At 35.6% G+C, this 19986-nt stretch overlaps 2 protein-coding genes across 2 annotated transcripts; one reads left to right on the top strand and one right to left on the bottom strand.

Moving 5' to 3' along the window:
• Positions 1 to 174: 174 nt before the first annotated feature.
• LOC132181113 (large ribosomal subunit protein uL30z) lies at positions 175 to 3591 on the top strand. Its single transcript, XM_059594182.1, has 6 exons — positions 175 to 257; positions 700 to 903; positions 1858 to 1955; positions 2053 to 2190; positions 3075 to 3177; positions 3272 to 3591. Exons 2-6 carry the CDS (start codon positions 715 to 717, stop codon positions 3485 to 3487), a joined length of 744 nt encoding a protein of 247 aa, XP_059450165.1. The 5' UTR covers positions 175 to 257; positions 700 to 714; the 3' UTR covers positions 3488 to 3591.
• Positions 3592 to 14127: 10536 nt separating this feature from the next.
• LOC148585923 (uncharacterized) lies at positions 14128 to 19986 on the bottom strand. Its single transcript, XM_088516830.1, has 2 exons — positions 18286 to 19986; positions 14128 to 15987 (listed from the first exon to the last, which is right to left on the bottom strand). The coding sequence occupies exons 1-2, from the start codon at positions 19984 to 19986 to the stop codon at positions 14128 to 14130; spliced, it is 3561 nt and encodes a 1186-aa protein (XP_088372956.1).

Here is a 19986-nt window from a genome sequence, read left to right as displayed (position 1 = left end):
CTAATATGGGCCTGCCTTGTTGAAATTAAAATATCAAAGGCGAGATTCGAGACTGCTTGTAGCCATAGTCTATTACTCAGGCCCATTCTAAAATGGGCCTACACTTCCATTAAGCTATCTATTTGGGCTGGGTTTAACAAAGAATATAGGCATGTAATCTGTCCAGCGCCCAGTTACTCTACCCGCGCTGCCTCAGACTCTGAGGTCAGGAGAAGCTTTTCTCTCTGCCTCCCAACCCACCCAAAACCCTAGCAAAGGTAAAACCCTATGCTCCTCTCTCTCTCTCTCTCTCTCTCAAGTGATTTTAAGGTGTATATTTCATCGTTTTGATTTTCGTATCTTCCCGTACTGGAGTTTTAGTCTTTGAGAGATACGGAATATTCATAGTTTCTATTACACGTGGGTCGCGTCGTGGTTATAATTTTGCATCTGCTTCTGTTGGCAGATTAGTTATTTTACGTCTTCTTGGATATCAAATGTTTAGCGATTTTTGTTTTGAAATTTTTCGTTTCTTTTTTGCTTCTTTTAAATGACGTTTTCAGTCTTTTTGTTACTTTTCTCTGTACTGCTATTGCTTTTGTTAATAATAATTGCTTGATTTGATTTTTTGGAGTTCATTATGGGTTTTGAGCTGGATGTACTAGTTGATTTATAGTTCTATCAGCTTAACTTGTTCACGTTTCTGGGTTTTGTTTACAGATTTTTTATTTTGTTATGGCGGAAGAGGATTCGAAGCCGTTGGCGTACATACCGGAGATAATACTGAAGAAAAGAAAGAGCAATGAAGAATGGGCGCTCAAGAGGAAAGCCCAGTACGAGGAGAGGAATGCTTTGATCAGGAAGAGAGCCAAGCATGACTTCATCAGAATGCCTGAGGACTTTATCAAAGAGTTCCGCACTAGGGTAACTATATCTATCTATTTGAAATATTTATTGATCTGTGTGCGTGTGAGAGTTTCTATTATTGGAGAATATGGATACAAGGTTTGGGATTTCTTGGTTTGCGGTTGAAATTGGTAAATATGATTTTAATTTTTTTTGGGTTGCTAAAGAAATAGGCCATTATTGTGTATCCATGATGGGGTTTGAGACAGTTGGAACTGGTATTTATATACAGATGATATGTTTAGGAGATTGATATGATTGGAATTAAGTTGGGAGATGGAATTTGGAATTTTTGTTTGAAGGAGTGAAGCCTTTATTTGTTTGAAGTTCGAGGATTTGGGTTAGGCAACAGTTTTTCTGTAGAAAAGTGGAAAATGAGAATGTGGAGTGTATGATGATTCCTTCCATATTCAGGGTCTAAAATGTTAGGAAAACTTGGAGTACCAGAGGCCATGTAAAATGGAATTTGACTGGGTTCGATTAGTTTTGTGGTACCAGGAAATGGTGATGTGTCTCGACTGTTGGAGCGTTCAATGTCTTGATGTTTATGCCCTCAGGGATAATGAAGTGATTTTGCTATCTAGCATGTCTGGATACTGTATAGGTGCTTTCGCCGGATACTGTCTAGCATGTTTGATCTGTTAGATGTGCCTTTTGGTAATGGCCTATTAGTAGGTGTGATGGGCTCTTCTATGGTGAGAGAGGTGTCTATGAGAAGTATGTAGTAGTCACTGATCTATGTATGTTCATCTAGGTGGTGAGTTTATCAAGGCTGGTACCTTTGATAGGTGCTTGGATCTTGGTGTCATGCGTGGGTTGCATTTTAAATTTAATTTTCTTGATATTAAGTGTATCATGAGGTGGCTGTTCTTTCCATATCTGCAATTTTATGGTATAGTCACTTGCCTGTTAAACTCCGATTCGGTTCATAGTAAAATCTGTTGAATAATCTTATCTGTCATTTTCATGTAGGAACTGGACCTTGTAAAAATGAAACAGAGGACAAAGAGGAAAAGACCAGCATTAGAAATGACAGAATCAAAGCTGCTTTTTATCATTCGCATACACGGGTGGGGTTACCAACGTTTTTTGGTGATTTTCTGCAGTACTTCTACCTCTAATGTCTTTATATTTTCATTGCTGATGTCTGCTACGTCCATTTCCCAGGAAAAGAGAAATGCATCCAAAAACTAGGAAGGTCTTATACAACCTGAGATTGAGAAAAATCTTCAGCGGTGTATTTGTGAAGGCAAATGAAGGGATAATAGAAAAGCTGCAAAAAGTGGAGCCATATGTTACATATGGGTAGGGTAAACAAAATCTTCTTTTTTCCCTTATCAATATGCAGAAAAATATAACCATACTAAATAAGCTATAGGAAAATGTATAATTTTCTTCTTCTTTTTCTTTTATTTTTTTTGATAAAGTAGAAAATTTAGATAATCTTGAGGGTACTTCCATTATATTTCATGATTTGTTCTATGAAGTGATATAAATATATAGAAAACATAATTATTATTTTTAAACTTAGAGAAGTGTTAGCTACATCTATTTTGTACACATATTAGTCAGTAATACTCTACATCCTAAAATAACTTATCCTTTTTCCGGGCAGCATCAAAGCCAAGTAATTTCTGATTATCCCTTCTAATGGCATTGAAATTGTTTAATTTATAATTTCTACTGAGACATAGACATTATGCTCTCTCTATGTCCACCTTCTTGGACCAGGGATGCTAACGAACTCAGACAATCCGAGTATTATGCTCTTTAAGTTGATTTGCTTCCTTGGATTTGAACTCAAAACCATTCTCCAGTTTGATTGATGCTTGATACCTTGTCAAGTTTAATTTTTAGAGATCAGATAATACTAGAGCTGTTAAATTTTTTGTTATTTTAATATAATGTGTGGTCAGACAATGAGGTACAGGGAGTGATAAAGCTAAAGTGGAGGCTTGAGATTTTATTACTTCATGGAGAATAATCTGAACAGATCTTAGTTGCACTTTGTGTTCATAAATTGGGAGTTACTTATGTCATTAACGAGTCCATTGCTTCTTTGTTCCTCTATACCAAATTGCTGAATCGGAAGTATTTTTTGGGATATATATATATATATTACTTCCCTAATATAATTATGATAACTTACCGTGCTTTTTGGTTCTAATGAGATTTGCTTGTTTGTGAAGATACCCTAATCTAAAGAATGTGAAGGAGCTGATTTTCAAGAAGGGTTATGCAAAGATAGACAATCAGCGGGTTCCTCTGACAGACAATAACATTATTGAACAGGTATAAGTTGTACCTTGCTGAATACTGGAATGGCTTTGAACATCATTTTTGGCCATAGCTTTTAATGCTCGTTTTGCCTGTCTTTTGCTTGCAGGCATTGGGGAAGTATGGCATTATATGCATAGAAGATATTGTGCATGAGATCGCTAGTGTTGGTCCACATTTCAAGGAGGTTGCTAATTTTTTATATCCCTTTAATCTCAACAAGGCAGAAGGAGGATTGCAAGGAACAAAAACTCTATACAAGCAAGGAGGGGACACTGGGAATCGTGAGGATCAGATCAATGAACTAATCAGTAAGATGAATTAAGAAGATGTAATGCTACATATAAGAAGAAAAAACCTGAAATGTAGTCTGCCTCTTAAATGGCCTGCAGTGGCATGTATTGCAATTTTGAAGCTATCGTTTGTGTTGCTTTTGGTTGTTCCTTAGGTGATAATATCTGTTTTCTTTCTTCTTTCTAACTTAACGAACTTGTTTGAAAGTGGGGGAGTCTTTGCATAACAGCTAGCTTCTATTTAACAGAGCTATAAGGCCATGACTTTTTGTGAAGTTGTCCAAGGATTAGGAAGAAAACTTAGAATTCAAATTGAAGCAGGTATTTCAATAAAAATAAAAGTGCTATTGGTAGCCATGAGGTCAAAACCTGTTTAAAAGCTGAACTCTTAAAATACCTTATTAAAACAACTTCTCCAATATGCGGTTCAAATATTGCTTGGGGTCATGCCTATTATTCTTCATATTTCTATGGAAGGTTGCTCCTATTTGGGATAGAAAGAAGAAGAGATCTAAGTCGTTATTTTAACGTGACAATTTTTGCAGTTGAAAAGTATTACTGAAAATCTAAGATGCAAACACATTTTTTAATATATATATATATATTTCACTTTGCCAAATGGTTAGAAGAAATCTCAATATAAAAATCTTGCTGGACTTCAGAAATGATCAAATTGAAGGAAATTGGTAGAAAAAGTTCAAACAAATTGCAATTTAATATTATAATTATGTGATCATTATAGATTTTATTATTATTATTTTATTTATGATGAAACCCTCAAACAGATGGATTCAAACTACAAAAGGGAGGTATTTTAGAATACCTCTTTCCAGCAAGAGGTAAAGATTAAGCTTCAAGGGTGAGAAACTAGACATTTTCTCCTTGATTTCATGAATCTTATGTAATTTCTTGTGCATGAGTTGTTATTTTTTCGGAGTTGTGTTATGTGGGTGGGTGGGTGTGTAAATGGTGAGTGAGGATTGGTTGAAAAATGGAAGAGATGGCTCTCTCATGGCCAAAGCCCAAGGCTTTCATGGAGAAGTTTGAGTCTTTTGAGATAAAGGGAGCAGACCAGGATGTAGAGTGTTAGGAAATGGAGTTGGTGGGCTCTTGTGTAGTTGTGTGCGAAGTGTTTGAGTGCATGAGTTGTGTTGAAAGTGAGTTGTTGAAGGAAATGTAGAGACAAGGAGGAAATGTTGAATCTTTGAGTTAGAACGTAAAAGTTGTGATTTTGGTTGAAAATGGTGTTGGGGAGGTAAAGGATAGTGGTTTTGGTGCTCTGGAACATTGGGTGGATGAAAAATGGTTTTGGTCCTTTTTTGATACATTCTTCTTTCACCCCCAGACAATCCCCATGATCCTTGCTGCATGTCCCTTTAGGAATAGAATCCTATCTATTTCAAATGAAATAGAAAATCTATTTAGGCAAAAAATGTGATAAAATTAAGACAAAATTGTCCTCAATTTTAAAAGTTTGGACAATTTAATCATACCATTATGCCTAAATGGCTCCTCTCAATTTCATTTGAAATTGAGAGGATTCCTTTCCGTCCCTTCAGCTATATCGCTCATCAATATATCATCCTTCCTACAAGGAAAGTCGTCTGTTACGTCATTAAGAGTGTCAGCTGAATTACTAGACATACCGGGTGCGTTTGCCAAATGATTGAAAAATGAAGTGGACTGGAACTGTAGTAGATTTGATTGATGTGAGAAAAAAAAGTAAGTGTTTTGTATGAAAAAAAGTGAAAAAAAAAAAAAACAAAAAAAATTGTTTTGTTGTGATTTTTTTTTATTTGAATAATAATAAAAAGTGATTGATGTGATGTAAAAATAAAAATGTTGGGGTTGATTTTGAGAGGAATAATATAGACCTTTTTTTTGAGTCATTTGGCAAACACAACCACCATGCTTGTCGCGCAACGAATCTTTCCTTAATGGGTATCTATTACTGTCTGGTAACCGTCGAAAACTTTCGCTTCCTGTGTCTGAACCCGAGCCCCGAGTTTTACTGGCATCTCCAAAACCATCCTTTGGGCATCTCAGGCCACCTTTTAGGGGAAGCGGCACGCAACCAAGGCCCATATTGGTTTTCATTAGCATTTCCATGCTTCCATCGTATCTCTCCGTTCACGCATCCACTAGCTCCATGCCAAATGACCCCACATCTTTAGCAGAATTTTGGTATTTTTTCAAATTGGAAAACAATCCACAGTGATTGATCTTTCAGTTTTAGGACACGTTGATAATTATTTAAAAGTGTCTATTTTTTCTATCAAAATAAGTTTTATCATACTTTATTTTACACCAATTATTGCATTTTATATTTAATTGTAGAATAATGTTTAATTATTAAATATGAGCTTAAAATAATATTATAATGCAAGTTATTGCCTTTTGTAGGAAAAACAAGGAAATAAAAAAGACAACAAAAGAGGGCATGTGCTTCTACTTGGAAGATGTACCCAGAGAACCAAAAGACAAGAGAAAGACCAAAGCTAGAAGACCAAAAAAGCAAGCCAAGCCAAAATAAAAGCAAGCAAGCCTAGCCAATTACAAGAAGAAGTCACGTGGAAGCCAAGAGAAAATAAAGCAAGAAAAGAAGTGGACATGAAACAAAAGAAGAGAATTGTAAAAGAAATAAAAGAAAAGAAGGGAAAAAAAAAAAAAAACCTAAGTCGATGGGGGCAAGGAGAATTCTGAAATTTAAGAAAACCTAACACAAAACAAAACCATCTCTCATCTATATATATAGAAGCAGCAGCTGCACTGAGGGGATATCTTGGGCTGAGAGAATTAGACACTGCCGATTAGAAGAATTAATTTTCTACTTAGTTGAGTTAAAAAATCTATGTCTCAAGAATTTGTAATATAATGCTAGGTGGATCCTCAAAGCCTGGTAGGCCTTTTGTCCTTTATGTAGGTACAGATGAACCAAGATTATGAGGTAACGTAATCTATAATTTGTTTGCTTTAACTATTTGAATCAGTGCGTAGAATTATCTCAGGCTTTTTGTTCTCTCCATTTTTATAGGTAGTATGTAAATTTCCTATAAGCACTATTAGAAGGCAAAAGAGTAGCAAGTTTAAGAGAATTTATGTATCTTTAATTAATTTACAACTGATTTGTAGATTAAATCAAATGCTTTGCCAATTGTTGTAATACGCATCACTTATCCTTTGTTTGTCTATGTTGCAACTTCTTATTGTACCTACGTACTCTATTCTTCATTCTCCCTATGGCCGGATTACATGATAATAAGCTCTTTAGACTAAATATGGCGCTATGTAGCGAGTTGATCGACATACAGCCTCCTTGGATGCATCTTGATTCTTGTACCCAAAATCCATTCTTTGTATCACAACAATATGGTAATTTTTTATTTTTTTTTGTTATTATTATTTATTTTAATGTAAATGTTTCATTAGTAATTAGTTATTTATATATTTATGTACAGCTGTATTGAATGCATGATTATTCTTATTTTTGTTATTATTATTTGTTTTAATATTTCAATTTAAATATTTGTGTATGCATGACTACTCTTATTTTTATTACTATTATTTGTTTTAATGTAAATATGTAACTAATTACTTATTTATATATTTATGTAGAGTTGTATTGAATGCATGATTATTCTTATTTTCGTTATTATTATTTGTTTTAATATAGTGATTTAAATATTTGTGTTTATTTCTTGAATGCAATACTACTCTTGTTTAATTTGGTATTATTATTTCTTTTAATTTTTCGATTTAAATATTTCTGTATGTAGGACTACTCTTATTTTTGTTACCATTATTTGTTATAACGTAAATATGTAATTAATATATTTATGTAGAGTTGTATTGAATGGATGATTATTCTTATTTTTGTTATTATTTGTTTTAATATAGTGATTTAAATATTTGTGTTGATTTCTTGAAAGAATGACTCCTTATTATTATTTGTTTTAATATTGCGATTTAAATATTTATGTATCTATGACTACTCTTATTTTTGTTACTATTATTTGTTTTAATGTAAATATATAATTACTAATTAGTCATTTAAATGAGTAATAATATTGGGCACACCGGCATATGTAAACAGTGTGCACGCCAGTGACGTCGCATGTGCAACATTTGCCCCAATTTTTTTTTTTTTAAAAAAATAAAAAATCCAGCGACCCATTCCCATGACCATTTTATTTTCCCCCAAAAATTTTCTCCAAACCCTTTCTCCTTCCACTGGAACCGGCGCCGTGAACCCCCACCGAAACCGGCGCGACTCCTCTCCCCACCGTCACCACCGCCGACGAACCCGTCCATCAGCTCCCGCCGGAACGGTTCTCCCCACGAGATTTTTTTCCCAAACCCATTCTCACCCCACCCACAGTGCGTCTGCCATCTTCACCACCACCGACGAGAGGCAGCTCATTTTTCCCAAGTAAGAGTCTCTCAGACCCAAGCTTGTCCTCGTTGATCCCAAGTAATCTTCCTCTGCAAGTTTTTTTCCTTTTCCTTAAGTGCTTTTACAGCACCCTGTTTTGCCGATCTATTTAGTTATGCTTGCGCTTGGGCTCTTTTACTGATTTTTTTTTTTTTTTTTTTTTTTTTTCTCTTTTGTTCTGGATTGGGGATGGCTGGAGTTGAATGTTTGATCTCATTTTGCTTGGTGGTTGCAAAGCACGTATTGGTGGTTCAAGTGAAGGGAAAGAAAGGAATGCAAGCTCGTCAATTTTAGAGGAAAGCACACCTATTCGCATAGAACACTATGAAAACGTGCAAAGGGTATTGATATTCGAAGTCAAAATAGTAAACTACCACAGGGTTGTTGGGGATGCGATTTTGGTAATTTAGTAATATACCCATCATGAGAACATGCCAAGTTTGAGTGGTATGAAAAGCAAGAAGGCCCACAGGGCCTACCTAATTGACTAGAAAATGAATTGATTTGCAACCTCGTTATCAATTGACTAGAAAATGAATGGTAGGCACAAATTGTTCGAGAGTACATGACTGCATATTGTTGCAATAGACAGTAAAACCCGATATGACAAAATTTGGGCATTCTTTCCCAAGAATAGAGGTAGGCAAATTATTTAATTGATTGAAATATCTCGATATCAATGGAAACAAATCAATGGAAACAAGACCAAGATAAGAAAGGAAATAATAGAGAAGACTCTTGGCAACAAAAAAAAAAAACAATTTCTTAGTTCACAAACCATCATGGAGCGCAAGAAACTAAGAATGAGATATTAGAATATAGAATTTCATTAAGCCAATTAACTTATTTCATGAAATCAAATCCAGCCGCCACAGCAAGCAAACACCCATCCAATGACTTTAAAATTTAAAGAACCATCAAGGAATCCTTTAGATTAATTAAGTGTTTGAGGAACGTGCACCACGAACATAAGAATGGATTTGGGGAATCTGGGTGGAGGGAGAATGGGTTTGGGGAAAATTTTTGTGGGGAAAATGAAATGGTCGTGGGGATGGGTTGCCGGATTTTTGATGTTCTTTTTTTTAAAAAAAAAAAATTGGGATGTGCCACGTCACTGGAATGCACACAGTTCACGCACACCGGTGTACCCAATATCATTACTCCATTTAAATATGTTTGTAGAATTTTTTTGATTGTATAAATGTCTCAGTTGAAAAGTGTAATTGGACTATATTTGAGTTTGACCATGTATCCGGAAGTCTAATAGCCTTTAGTGATGAGATGAAATTTTTTTTAAAGAAATCAATCTTCACCTTCGTGGATTTCACATGGCAAGTTTGTATTGTGGACATGTATAAAACACTGTAAGGATTGACCCGTGGAATCTCTAAGTGTTTTTTTATTTCTACTCATAGGAGACAACCAGTTACGAGAAGAAATAAGATGCGACACACTACATTTTAGGTTTTTTGTAGCAGTTGCCATGCGACAACAATTGAATGTCAATGTCATAGTACCTTTGGATATGTCATTGTTTTTTTGAAACTAATAATTAATCTAAATAGAGAAAGAAAATAAATGAAATACAGAGATTTTAGGTGGTTCGGCTTATGGCCTACATTCACACATTAAAGCTATATATTTTCTTTTCACTTGATTATTTGATACAAGACTCTATTTATAGATAAATATAATATGAATATTACATGTCTCTTTTACTTGTACATTAACAACCATAATTGTAACTATTGTCTCTTAAACTCTTGTAGCTCGATCTTGTAACTCTTGTTTCTTGAGCTCTTGTGACTTTTGTTTTTTGAAAATTTAAATATATTTCAACGAAACCTATCTCTGCTTCACTAAGACGAGGAATCGGCAATTCAAGATGCACGGTTGGTGGCAATTCTTGCATAAAATCAATGCAATCATAGGGAATAACAGGAACAATAGGACAATTGGTGTACATTGTGACAAAACTTGAGGTCGAAAGGAAATGGTATGGAGGAAAAGTAATTTTGTAAAGCTGAGAACTCTACTAGTTATCTGTTTAAAATTGGTTATCCACTCCAAAGAGTATGAAAATGTGATTTGATAAAAGAGTACAAGTTTCTCTTTACTTTTCTATTCTTATATAGAAGTAATTATAGTAACTTCAACCAACTCCTAAGATTATGAAAATTAGAAGAAGAAAAAAAAAATTAGTTATCCCAAGAAAATAGAGGCAAACCAATACAAAGCACAGTAAATTTGTTTGTAGTGATTTTTTTTATTTGAATACTAATAAAAAGTGAATGATGTGATATAATCATTATAAACAAATCATAACTCTTTCAATTTAACTCCAAATGAAATGAAATTTGACTTTAAATTTTTTTCATTCAAAGGCCCAAAACATATCCAAAAATTGTGACAAAATGTGATTATTAACCCACTCAAAAATTTCATAAATTTTGAGTTATTTTAACTGTTTGACAGCTTGACCTTTCAAGTTTAGAAAAATCATAACTATTTCAATTTAATTCTAAATTACACGAAATTTGACTTAAAATTTTCTTCATTTAAAAGCCCACAACATATCCAAAAATCATAGCAATTCAATTTTTTTTAATACCTTCAAAGTCCTCCAAAATTTTGTGGTTTTGTTTTATTGGAATTTTTGCTTTAACATTTGCACTTTCTAAATACCATAACTAATTCATAAGTGTTCAAAAATTATAAAACTATTTTCAAAATATTTATTTCTCATTATTCTATAATACCTTGACAAATCATGAATAGTTTGTAAATTCACGCACAATAGTAGGCACTACAAAAAAAACTACCATTTTCTGACGTGGCAAACAGTACATGATTTTTGCCACATCACTAATTATTTTTGCCACGTAAAAAAATATTTTTCTGACATAGCAAAAAATAGCACGTCAAAATTTTCTAACATGCTAAATATTGACATGTCACTAAAAAAATAGGCGGGATTTTCAACTTTTTCCCTCTTCTTATTATTTATTATTTCCATCTTCATTTATTTCCCCACACTTTCTCTCTCCTCTCTCAACCTCCCTTCTCTGCACGGCAGCTCCCTCTAGAGGAAGAAGAAAAAGAAAAGGTGAAGAGAAAAAATTGAGAAGCAGCAGATTGAAGAAAGCAGAAGAAGAAGAAAAAGAGAAGGAGAAGAGAAGCATAAAAATAAAAAATAATAAATAATAAATAAATAAAAAAAAAAAGGAGAAGAGAAGAAAAAAAGAAGATAAGAAGATTTTTTGGGTTTGACGTTTGGGTTTTCGATTTTTCAAATTGATTTTTTGAAGATTTTTTCGGTTTGGGTTTGGGTTTTTGAAAATGGAGAAAAGAAGAGAGAGAGAGAGTGAGAAAATGGAGAAAAGGGAGAGCTGTAGAAAAGAAGAGAGAGAGAGAGAAAATTGAGAAAAGAAGAGAGGGAGTGGTGCAGAGAAATTCCAAAAAAAAAAATTTTGAAAATTAATTTAAATTAATAAATTTTTTAATTGAAAAAAAATTCCAGAAAAAATTTGAAAAAAGAAAAATTATTATTTTTAATTAATTTTTTAAAATTTACTGATGTGTCAATTTTGACAAGTCAGTAAATTTCTGACATGTTATATTTTAACACGTCAGAAAATTTTTTGACGTGCTAAACAGTTAACGTTAAAAAAAAAATTTACTGACTCCTATATATCTGACATTCAACACACGTCAGAAATGCCACGTCAGAAAAATTTCTGACGTGTCAGACACCATAACACGTCAGAAAACTCTAGTAAGGAAAAAATTATTTTTTTTGTAGTAAGTTCTATATATTGACTTGCACAATACATGTAAATTCATTCAAAACTTCACTGATCACACGCATCACTCCACCTCTGCCTATCTCTCCTGCAACTTCTTCTTGTACCTTCGTACTCCATTCTTTTATTCTCCATGTGGCTGATAATAAGCCCATTAGACCAAATCTGGCGCTATGTAACGAGTTGATCGATATGCAGCTTCCCGAAATGCATCTTGTACCCAAAATCCAATGTTTGTAGGACAACGGTTTGGTATTTTTAATTTAAGAGGGCTGCTAAGCATCCCAACATTTTTTCTGAAATTCCCTTTCCCAAATGATCTGGACCCCACATTCATTTAAGAAAAAAAAATGTAAATCTATTTATTTATTGAATGGACTAGATCATTTGAGAAAAAGTATTGGGATGTCTAGTATTATCCTTAATTTAATTCTTATGTTTTTTTTTATTATTATTATTTGTTTTAATATAGTGATTTAAATATTTGTATTGATTTCTTGAACGCAGGACTACACTTTTTTATTTATTATTATTATTTGTTTTAATATTGCGATTTAAATATTTTTGTATGCATGATTACTATTATTTTTGTTACTATTATTTGTTTTAATGTAAATATATAATTACTAATTAGTTACTTATATATTTATGTAGAGTTGTATTGAATGCATGTTTATTCTTATTTTTGTTATTATTATTTATTTTAATATAGTAATTTAAATATTTGTGTTAGGACTATTCTTGTTTAATTTGTTATTATTATTTGTTTTAATATTGCGATTTAAATATTTATGTATGCATGGCTACTTTTATTTTTGTTATTATTATTTGTTTTAATGTAAATATATAATTACTAATTAGTCATTTAAATATGTTTGTAATTTTTTTTTAATTGTATGAATGTCCCACCTGGTCAGTGGAATTAGACTTTATTTGAGTTTGACCACGTATCTGGAATTCTAATAGGCTTTAGTGATGAGATGAAATATTTTTTTAAAGAAATCAATTTTCAACTTCGTGAATTTCACATGATGGGTTTGTATTGTGGAGATGTATACAACATTGTAAGGATTGACCAATTGGATCTCTAAGTGTTTTTTCCATTTCTACCAATAAGAGACAATCGGTTAGGAGAAGGGATAAGCTGCAACATAGCATACTTTAGGTTTTTGGTAGCAGTTGCCATGCGACAACAATTGAATGTCAATGTCATAGTACATTTGGATATGTCATTGTTCTTTTTGAATATCTACAAGTCCTCTGTTAATAGTTTGGATATAGGTACTGTGGTGGAATGCAATATATATCAATTGTGTCATCTAATTTTATATGACGTAACCAACTGGACAAACTTCATTCATTTAGTGGTAAATTACAGAAATCAAGAACGAGAATATTTTGAAGCGAATCTAAATATGAGTCATCTTGATTATAAGCTAGATTCATAGGCTCATAACCTCAATACCAACTGTCTAATTTATTCATTTCCTTCCTGCCGTCGATGGAGGGGTTCGACTTGTACAATGTACCACAACAGAATCCTCGGTTAATGAGTAATTGTCATTATCACTATGCAGACAAATATCTGGTATGTATTAATTTATTTTAAAAAAAATCAATTTTAGATAATTAATTTGATTTTTATATATTTATAATAATCGAATTATTTATTTACAGAGAATGACCATGAAGCTATGGAGAGAGAGCTTAACCATGGAATGCCGGGAAGTGTTCCAAATCGTTGGATGCCATTTTTAGAATGCCAAAGTTAAACCCACTCCGGTTGGATCAATTTTTGGTGGCCAAAGCTTTCGGATTCAATACACGCACGTACATATTTGCTCTTGGACATTATGAGGCCATGATTGCTGGAATAGTAATTCAGCAACAGAAGAAGCAATTGTATCAGTTTGGAGAAGAGGAAAAAAGAAGCTTACCGAGAGTATGAAGGGCTGATCAGCAATGGCATTAATCTTGGAAGGCAGGAATAGGATAGCATGATCCTTGGTAGGGAAAGATGATTCATCAAAAACAACATGGCGGGACAAATAAACACGATTTGAAGCGAGGTCAAGACACATATATCCTGCATTACTATATCCAATGAAAATGCAAACTTTAGAGCGGTACTCTAATTTGTGGGCAGTGTATAGATGAAGAAGAGGGAAGCATTTGCAACCAAAAACACGAAGGAGAGAATAATTTGGTGCCTTGAGAAAAAGCTTTTTAAAGGGACACACATTATCAAGCAAAATGGTGGGAAGTCTATTGATAATACATACAGAAGTAAGAAATGAGTCTACCCAATACTTGTTGGATAGCCTCGAATGACCAAGTAAGGTGAGACATGTGTTTAAAATGTGGCGGAGCTTTCTTTCAACTAGGCCATTCTTTTTTTTTTTTGAAAGAAATTGTACGTGTCTATATTATAAATGGATCATTGACCAGGCAATTGCTCTGTCAATACAATGTCTTGAATACAAGGGGGACCCTCTTCCAACCATACAATATCATTAGCTTGTGTAAGAGCCAATTTTGCTAATCTATGAGCTACCTTATTCGCCTCACGATTCACATGCTCTACTTTCCACTTAGGGATTGCATTAAGACCAAGTCTAACATCATCAATCAGATGGCCTACATGGCTATGATTGTGGCCCCCATCTTGAATGGCATCTGTTATTTGCTTAGCATCCCCTTCCACAATCAATTGTTGCACTCTTTGTTCCTGACCATAAATGACACCAAAGTAGACAGCCAGTGCCTCTACAGCTGCTGGTTCCCACGTTCCCCCCCTCATAATACTCTTGGCCACAATTACTTGACCTTCATGATCACGCATGATTAGCCCAAAACCCATTTTGCCGCCTTTCTTGTCTAGTGCTGCATCAACATTCACTTTAACCCATCCACTATCAGGTTTAACCCATCTGGAATGTTGTTTCAGCCTCTCCCTATTTACTGGGTCATCGGTTTCCATTGCTCTTTCATAACCCTGCACTGCCAGTTCTGCATCTTGAGTAATCTGATTTGGGTGAGAGAAAGTTTGATCAAACATCCAGCCATTTCTTCTCAACCAGATCCTTCTTGAGATTTCTGAGAACAGTCGAAACAGCTTTTCACCCCCCAGTTCTAGAACAGCTTCTGCCACCTGGAAAAAATCTGGGCCGGGAAAGGAGCGTTTTTGGAAAAACATTCGGCTTCCCCCCCAAACATCCCGAGCAGCAGGGCAATCCCACAGAACGTGAAGCGTAGACTCAACCTCCAAATTGCAAATGGTACACAAAGGTTCCTCAACCACCTTTCTCCTCATTAGATTCTCCTTTGTCGGCAATAGGTTCTTACAAGCTCTCCACATAAAATTTTTCACACCATTTGGAGAGTGCATGTCCCAGATTCCTTTCCACAAGGCAGTATGCCCCCTTCGGATAGAACTCTCTGGTTGGATCCCATTTTCTTGTTCCTTCATCATATGATATGCGCTTTTTACCGTGAACACTCCATTCTTAGTTCCTCTCCACACCAGCTTATCCGGTTGGTTTGTGAAACTAATTGGTATGGAATTAATGGCTGCCCGATCCTCTTCATTGAAAATTGTCTCAATGAGTGTTAGGTTCCACCCCTTTCGATCTGGGTCAATCAACTCCTCCACCTTTGCTGCACCATTAAGTATCCTTGGAGGAGATTGAACCATATAAGTGGATGGGTTATTAAGCCATTTATCACCCCAAATTCTGACCTTGGACCCGGACCCAATTCGCCAAATCAACCCATCATTGACAGCCTTGCAAGCTCCTTGGATACTCCGCCATGCGAAAGAAGGTTTTGTCCCCAATTGTGCCTCCAAAATCGAACAATTTGGATAGTATTTGGCTTGGAATATTTTTGCCGTTAGGCTGTCCGGAGAGGTCCAAAGACGCCAGCATTGTTTGGCCAATAAAGCTTGATTGAAGACACATAAGTCACGGAAACCCATGCCACCCTGCGCTTTTGCCACTCCTAATTTCTCCCAGCTCATCCAATGAATATGGTTGTCATTAGACCGATGGCCCCACCAAAAATTTTGCATCATTGAGTTTATGTCATAACTCAATGTCTTTGGTAAGAGAAAGACGCTCATGCTATAGGTTGGGATAGCTTGAACCACCGCCTTGATCAAGATCTCTTTGCTAGCTTGAGATAAAAAGTTCAGCTTCCAGTCTTGCAACCTTTTCCACACCCGTGCCTTAATTCCTTGGAATTCAGCCACTTTAGCCCTCCCAACAAGAGCAGGAAGTCCCAAATACGTGTCAAACCTCTATGACTCAGGGATTCCAGCCACCTCCAAAATTTTTTGCTTCATCCGGGGCTCAGTGTTCCTACTAAAGAAGAAAGCAGTTTTGTCTCTATTTAGTCGTTGACCGGAAGCCCCTTCATAAATACATAGAATGTAGTGCCCCAGAATTTTCAAAGCTATTTAAATAGATTATTTCGATAATGATGTTATTTTAATATCCATTGTAGCTAAGGATTTTAATTCTTGAGAAATTTATGGTGTTACAGAGAGTGGTAATTAAAGAATGGTAATTGGTGAAATAATATGATAGTAAATGGTAGGAAGAATTGTATGGGTAGGTAGAATAGTAAAGGTAGAATAGTCAATGGTAGGTATAAGGAGGGTAAAATTTTGAATAAGAAGGTAGAATAGTCAATGGTAGGTATAAGGATGGTAGAATTTTGAATAAAAATGTAGAATAGTCAATGGTAGGTATACTAAGTGGGTAGGTGGAATAGTAAAATGAAGGTATAATTGTAAATTGAAGGTAGAATAGTATTGGATTTTCTCCTATAAATAGAGCTCTTCTCCTTCACAATTTTACTACTCCTATCCCATCTCTTGCACATATTCTTCCTTCTTCCGCTTTTTACTCGGTCTTTCTTCTTTCTAAGAGTGTTTACTCAGAACAGAGAGAAAAAGGGCGAGACAAAGCGCTACAAGAAAGAAAGAACACAAGAGATAGTGGACTTTAGAAATTAGTTTCAAAAGATATACTAGTGGTGTTAGTCAGATTGGAGCAAACTAGATTCCTTCATACCACTTTTAGCTTCAGTCTAGAGGTAAGTAAATTCACTACCCCTTCTAAGTTACTTCATGTCATGCCATTTATTCATTCTTGTATCAAACTGTAAATTATTATTTTATTTACGTATTATGAAGTTATGTTGCATGCATGAAAGATTTCTAAATGAATTTTCTAGAAAGTTTTTATTTCTTTAAACGCTTTCTAAGTACAACAAGTTTATATTTGAAAAGGTTTCCATTTTGAGAAAAGAAAGTTGAGAAATGATGATGATTATAAGAAAGAAAAATGATGATAAACCCTTCTACATGTTGTCCTAAGATGCATCAAAAGAAGTACAAAGAAAAGTACAAGAGATGAGATAAATGTTTATGAAATGAGGGCACGTGTATGGAGGAGAGTATTTTTGGCCCCAAGATAAGTAAGAATGAGAAGAGTTCGGTACCGATACTCGGATGGAGGCGAAACCACTGAAGGAGGCTATGCCAAAAGGTGGTATTCCATCAACTAGACCGTTGAGTGCACCAAGAAAGAGTTAATTGACGGTCGGGCATGGCAGTGGCCACAGTTCAATGCCATGGTCACAGGACCCGCAACCCTCGTGCACAGGGGTAACAGTGTACATGGGCCCTATTATGAGAAAATGATACTATATTTTCAACGATGATATGCTATGATGATTTACAGATATGATTTATAATGATGATTTATAATGATGTATTATGATGATGATTTATAAAGATGATTTACAACGATAATTTATTACTAGATGTAATAGTATGTATATGTTACGGGAGATGCAACCATACGTACATATATTCTTATGGCTGGATGTATATTTATTTGTGAAAACGATTTTCAAAACTGAGAACAAGGAGTAAAACTATTTATGGTTGTGGATTTTACTTGCTGGGCCCCCTTTGGGCTCATTCAGTTTTATTTCTTGTTTTCAGATAGAAAGGACGCTGGAATAGGAGGCCGGAATGGGGTGGGAATAATTATTAATTTTCAAAGTCTTTTCATATAAGTTATTGTAATGATATGATATTCCGCAACTAAAATCTAATGTTTTCTAATTTCGCTTGTAATAAAATCTCTTGAAAAATGTTTTATACATTTATCGTATCCTTTTAATTCAAGTACTTTGATAGATCTTATAGATCTTTGCAAAAAATTTTGTTGTAAAAGAAGAAAAGTGGCAAACTCAGTCTTAACGGGCTGGGGATGTTACATAGAATCTCCGTAATCCGATGCCAATGGCTCAAATCCGCTCTGCAAAACAAAAGAGAGTCATCCGCAAAAAATAGATGGTTAATTCTAGGGCCTTTCCGAGAGGTGGGGACGCCTTCAATGTATCCTGTTTTCCCCGCCTTTGTAAGGAGAGAGCTTAATGCCTCCGCACAAAGTAAGAACAGATACGGGGATATAGGGTCACCTTGTCTTATTCCCCGAGAAGGAAAAATATGACCCACAGGGACCCCATTCACCAAAATGGAATAATTGGCCGAACGCACACATGCCATGATAAGATTTACCCATCTCTCCATAAAACCCATCCTTCGCATAATAGCTTCCAAAAAATTCCATTCTACCCGGTCATACGCCTTACTTATGTCCAATTTAATGGCCATATACCCCTCCTTACCCCACATCCGCGTGTGCATCGAGTGCAGCGTCTCATACGCAGCTAAAATGTTATCTGTAATCAACCTCCCCGGCACAAAAGCACTCTGATTCATAGAAATCAGACTTGGCAAAACCACCTTAATTCTATTGGCAATAACTTTGGAAATAATCTTGTAAAAAACATTACACAGACTTATTGGCCGAAACTCCGTCACCCTAGTGGGGTTAGTCGTCTTGGGAATAAGTGCTATGTAGGTAAAATTAAGTTCCTTATCTACTATGCCAGAGTTCAAGATTGCAAGAACAGATTGACATACCTCCTCGCCCACCACCTCCCAATTGTCTAGGTAGAAGCCCGCAGTAAAACCGTCCGGTCCGAGTGCCTTATGGGGTGACATTTGTTTCAACGCTAGCACAACCTCATCTCTGGAAAATTCCTTCATCAATGCCTCATTCATCTCAGGGGTCACACAGCATTCCAATTCAGCCAAACAAGTGTCTGAATCGGTCAGGAATTCAGACGTGAATAATGAATTATAATAGTTGACAAACACCTGCTCCACCTCCTCCTTAGATTCCCAACAGCGCCCCTGCTCGTCAATAATGCTCGAAATTGCATTAATATGTTTTCTTTGGGTTGCACAAACGTGGAAATATTTTGTATTTTTGTCCCCCTCTCTGAGCCATGCCACCTTAGATTTTTGTTTCCATTTTATTTCTTCCTTTTCCAAAAGTTCCTGCAGCTCTCTTTGCAGCCCCCTGATATGCTCCCTGTCCGAGCTTGCCATATCACACTGCAGAGCTTCCAGCTCTTGATTTTTTTGCTGCAGAATATTTTCGGCAGCATCTACCTCCTTTTTCCTCCATTTATAAAGGCCCCTTGAGCACCCATCAAGCTTGCCTCTCATGTCTTGCCACCTATCAGTTGGGTGAAATTTTCTCACCCATATTTTTCGCATAATCTCCTTAGCGCCTTTCTCCTTCGCCCATTGAGCTTCGTACCTAAATTTCTTAGGCCCTCCATACCTCCGATCAACCCCTCCTATTTTAAGGAGAAGTGGCAAATGATCTGAATTGATAACAGCTACAGTCGCAACAGACACCACTGGGTATATGGCACACCAATCTGCATTTGCGGTCATTCTGTCCAGCCTAGCTTGTATGAAGTAGGCCCCTTCTTGCCCATTATTCCACGTGTACCTCGCTCCACTACATCCCAGATCAGATAGCTCACAGTAAGAAAGTGTACTCCTAAATGCATCCATTTGACCTACAGCCCTCTCCACTCCACCCCATTTTTCTTCTCTAACCGTTACTTCGTTGAAATCGCCGAAACAAACCCAAGGCTTGGGGTCAATTCCAGCAATATGTCGCAAAAGAGCCCACGCCTCGTGTCGCTTGTGTGGTTCGGGGTTTCCATAAAAACCTGTCATTTTCCAACTCTCCCCTCCTTGTACTGGATTCACAATGGCGTTTATATGTCTTCGACTGTAGTTCTGTATCTCAAGGTTCAATTCATCCCCCCATAGCAAAGCGAGGCCCCCACTCCGTCCCACACAGTCCACAACAAAGCAATTTCTAGAGCCCGTCTTACTTCTAACTTTCTCCAT

Source organism: Corylus avellana, chromosome 5 (assembly GCF_965113065.1).
Source record: "Corylus avellana chromosome 5, dhCorAvel1.hap1.2, whole genome shotgun sequence".
Taxonomy (NCBI): Eukaryota; Viridiplantae; Streptophyta; class Magnoliopsida; order Fagales; family Betulaceae; genus Corylus; species Corylus avellana.
Note: the sequence above shows the minus strand (reverse complement) of the source record. Positions and strands in the feature narration are given on the sequence as shown.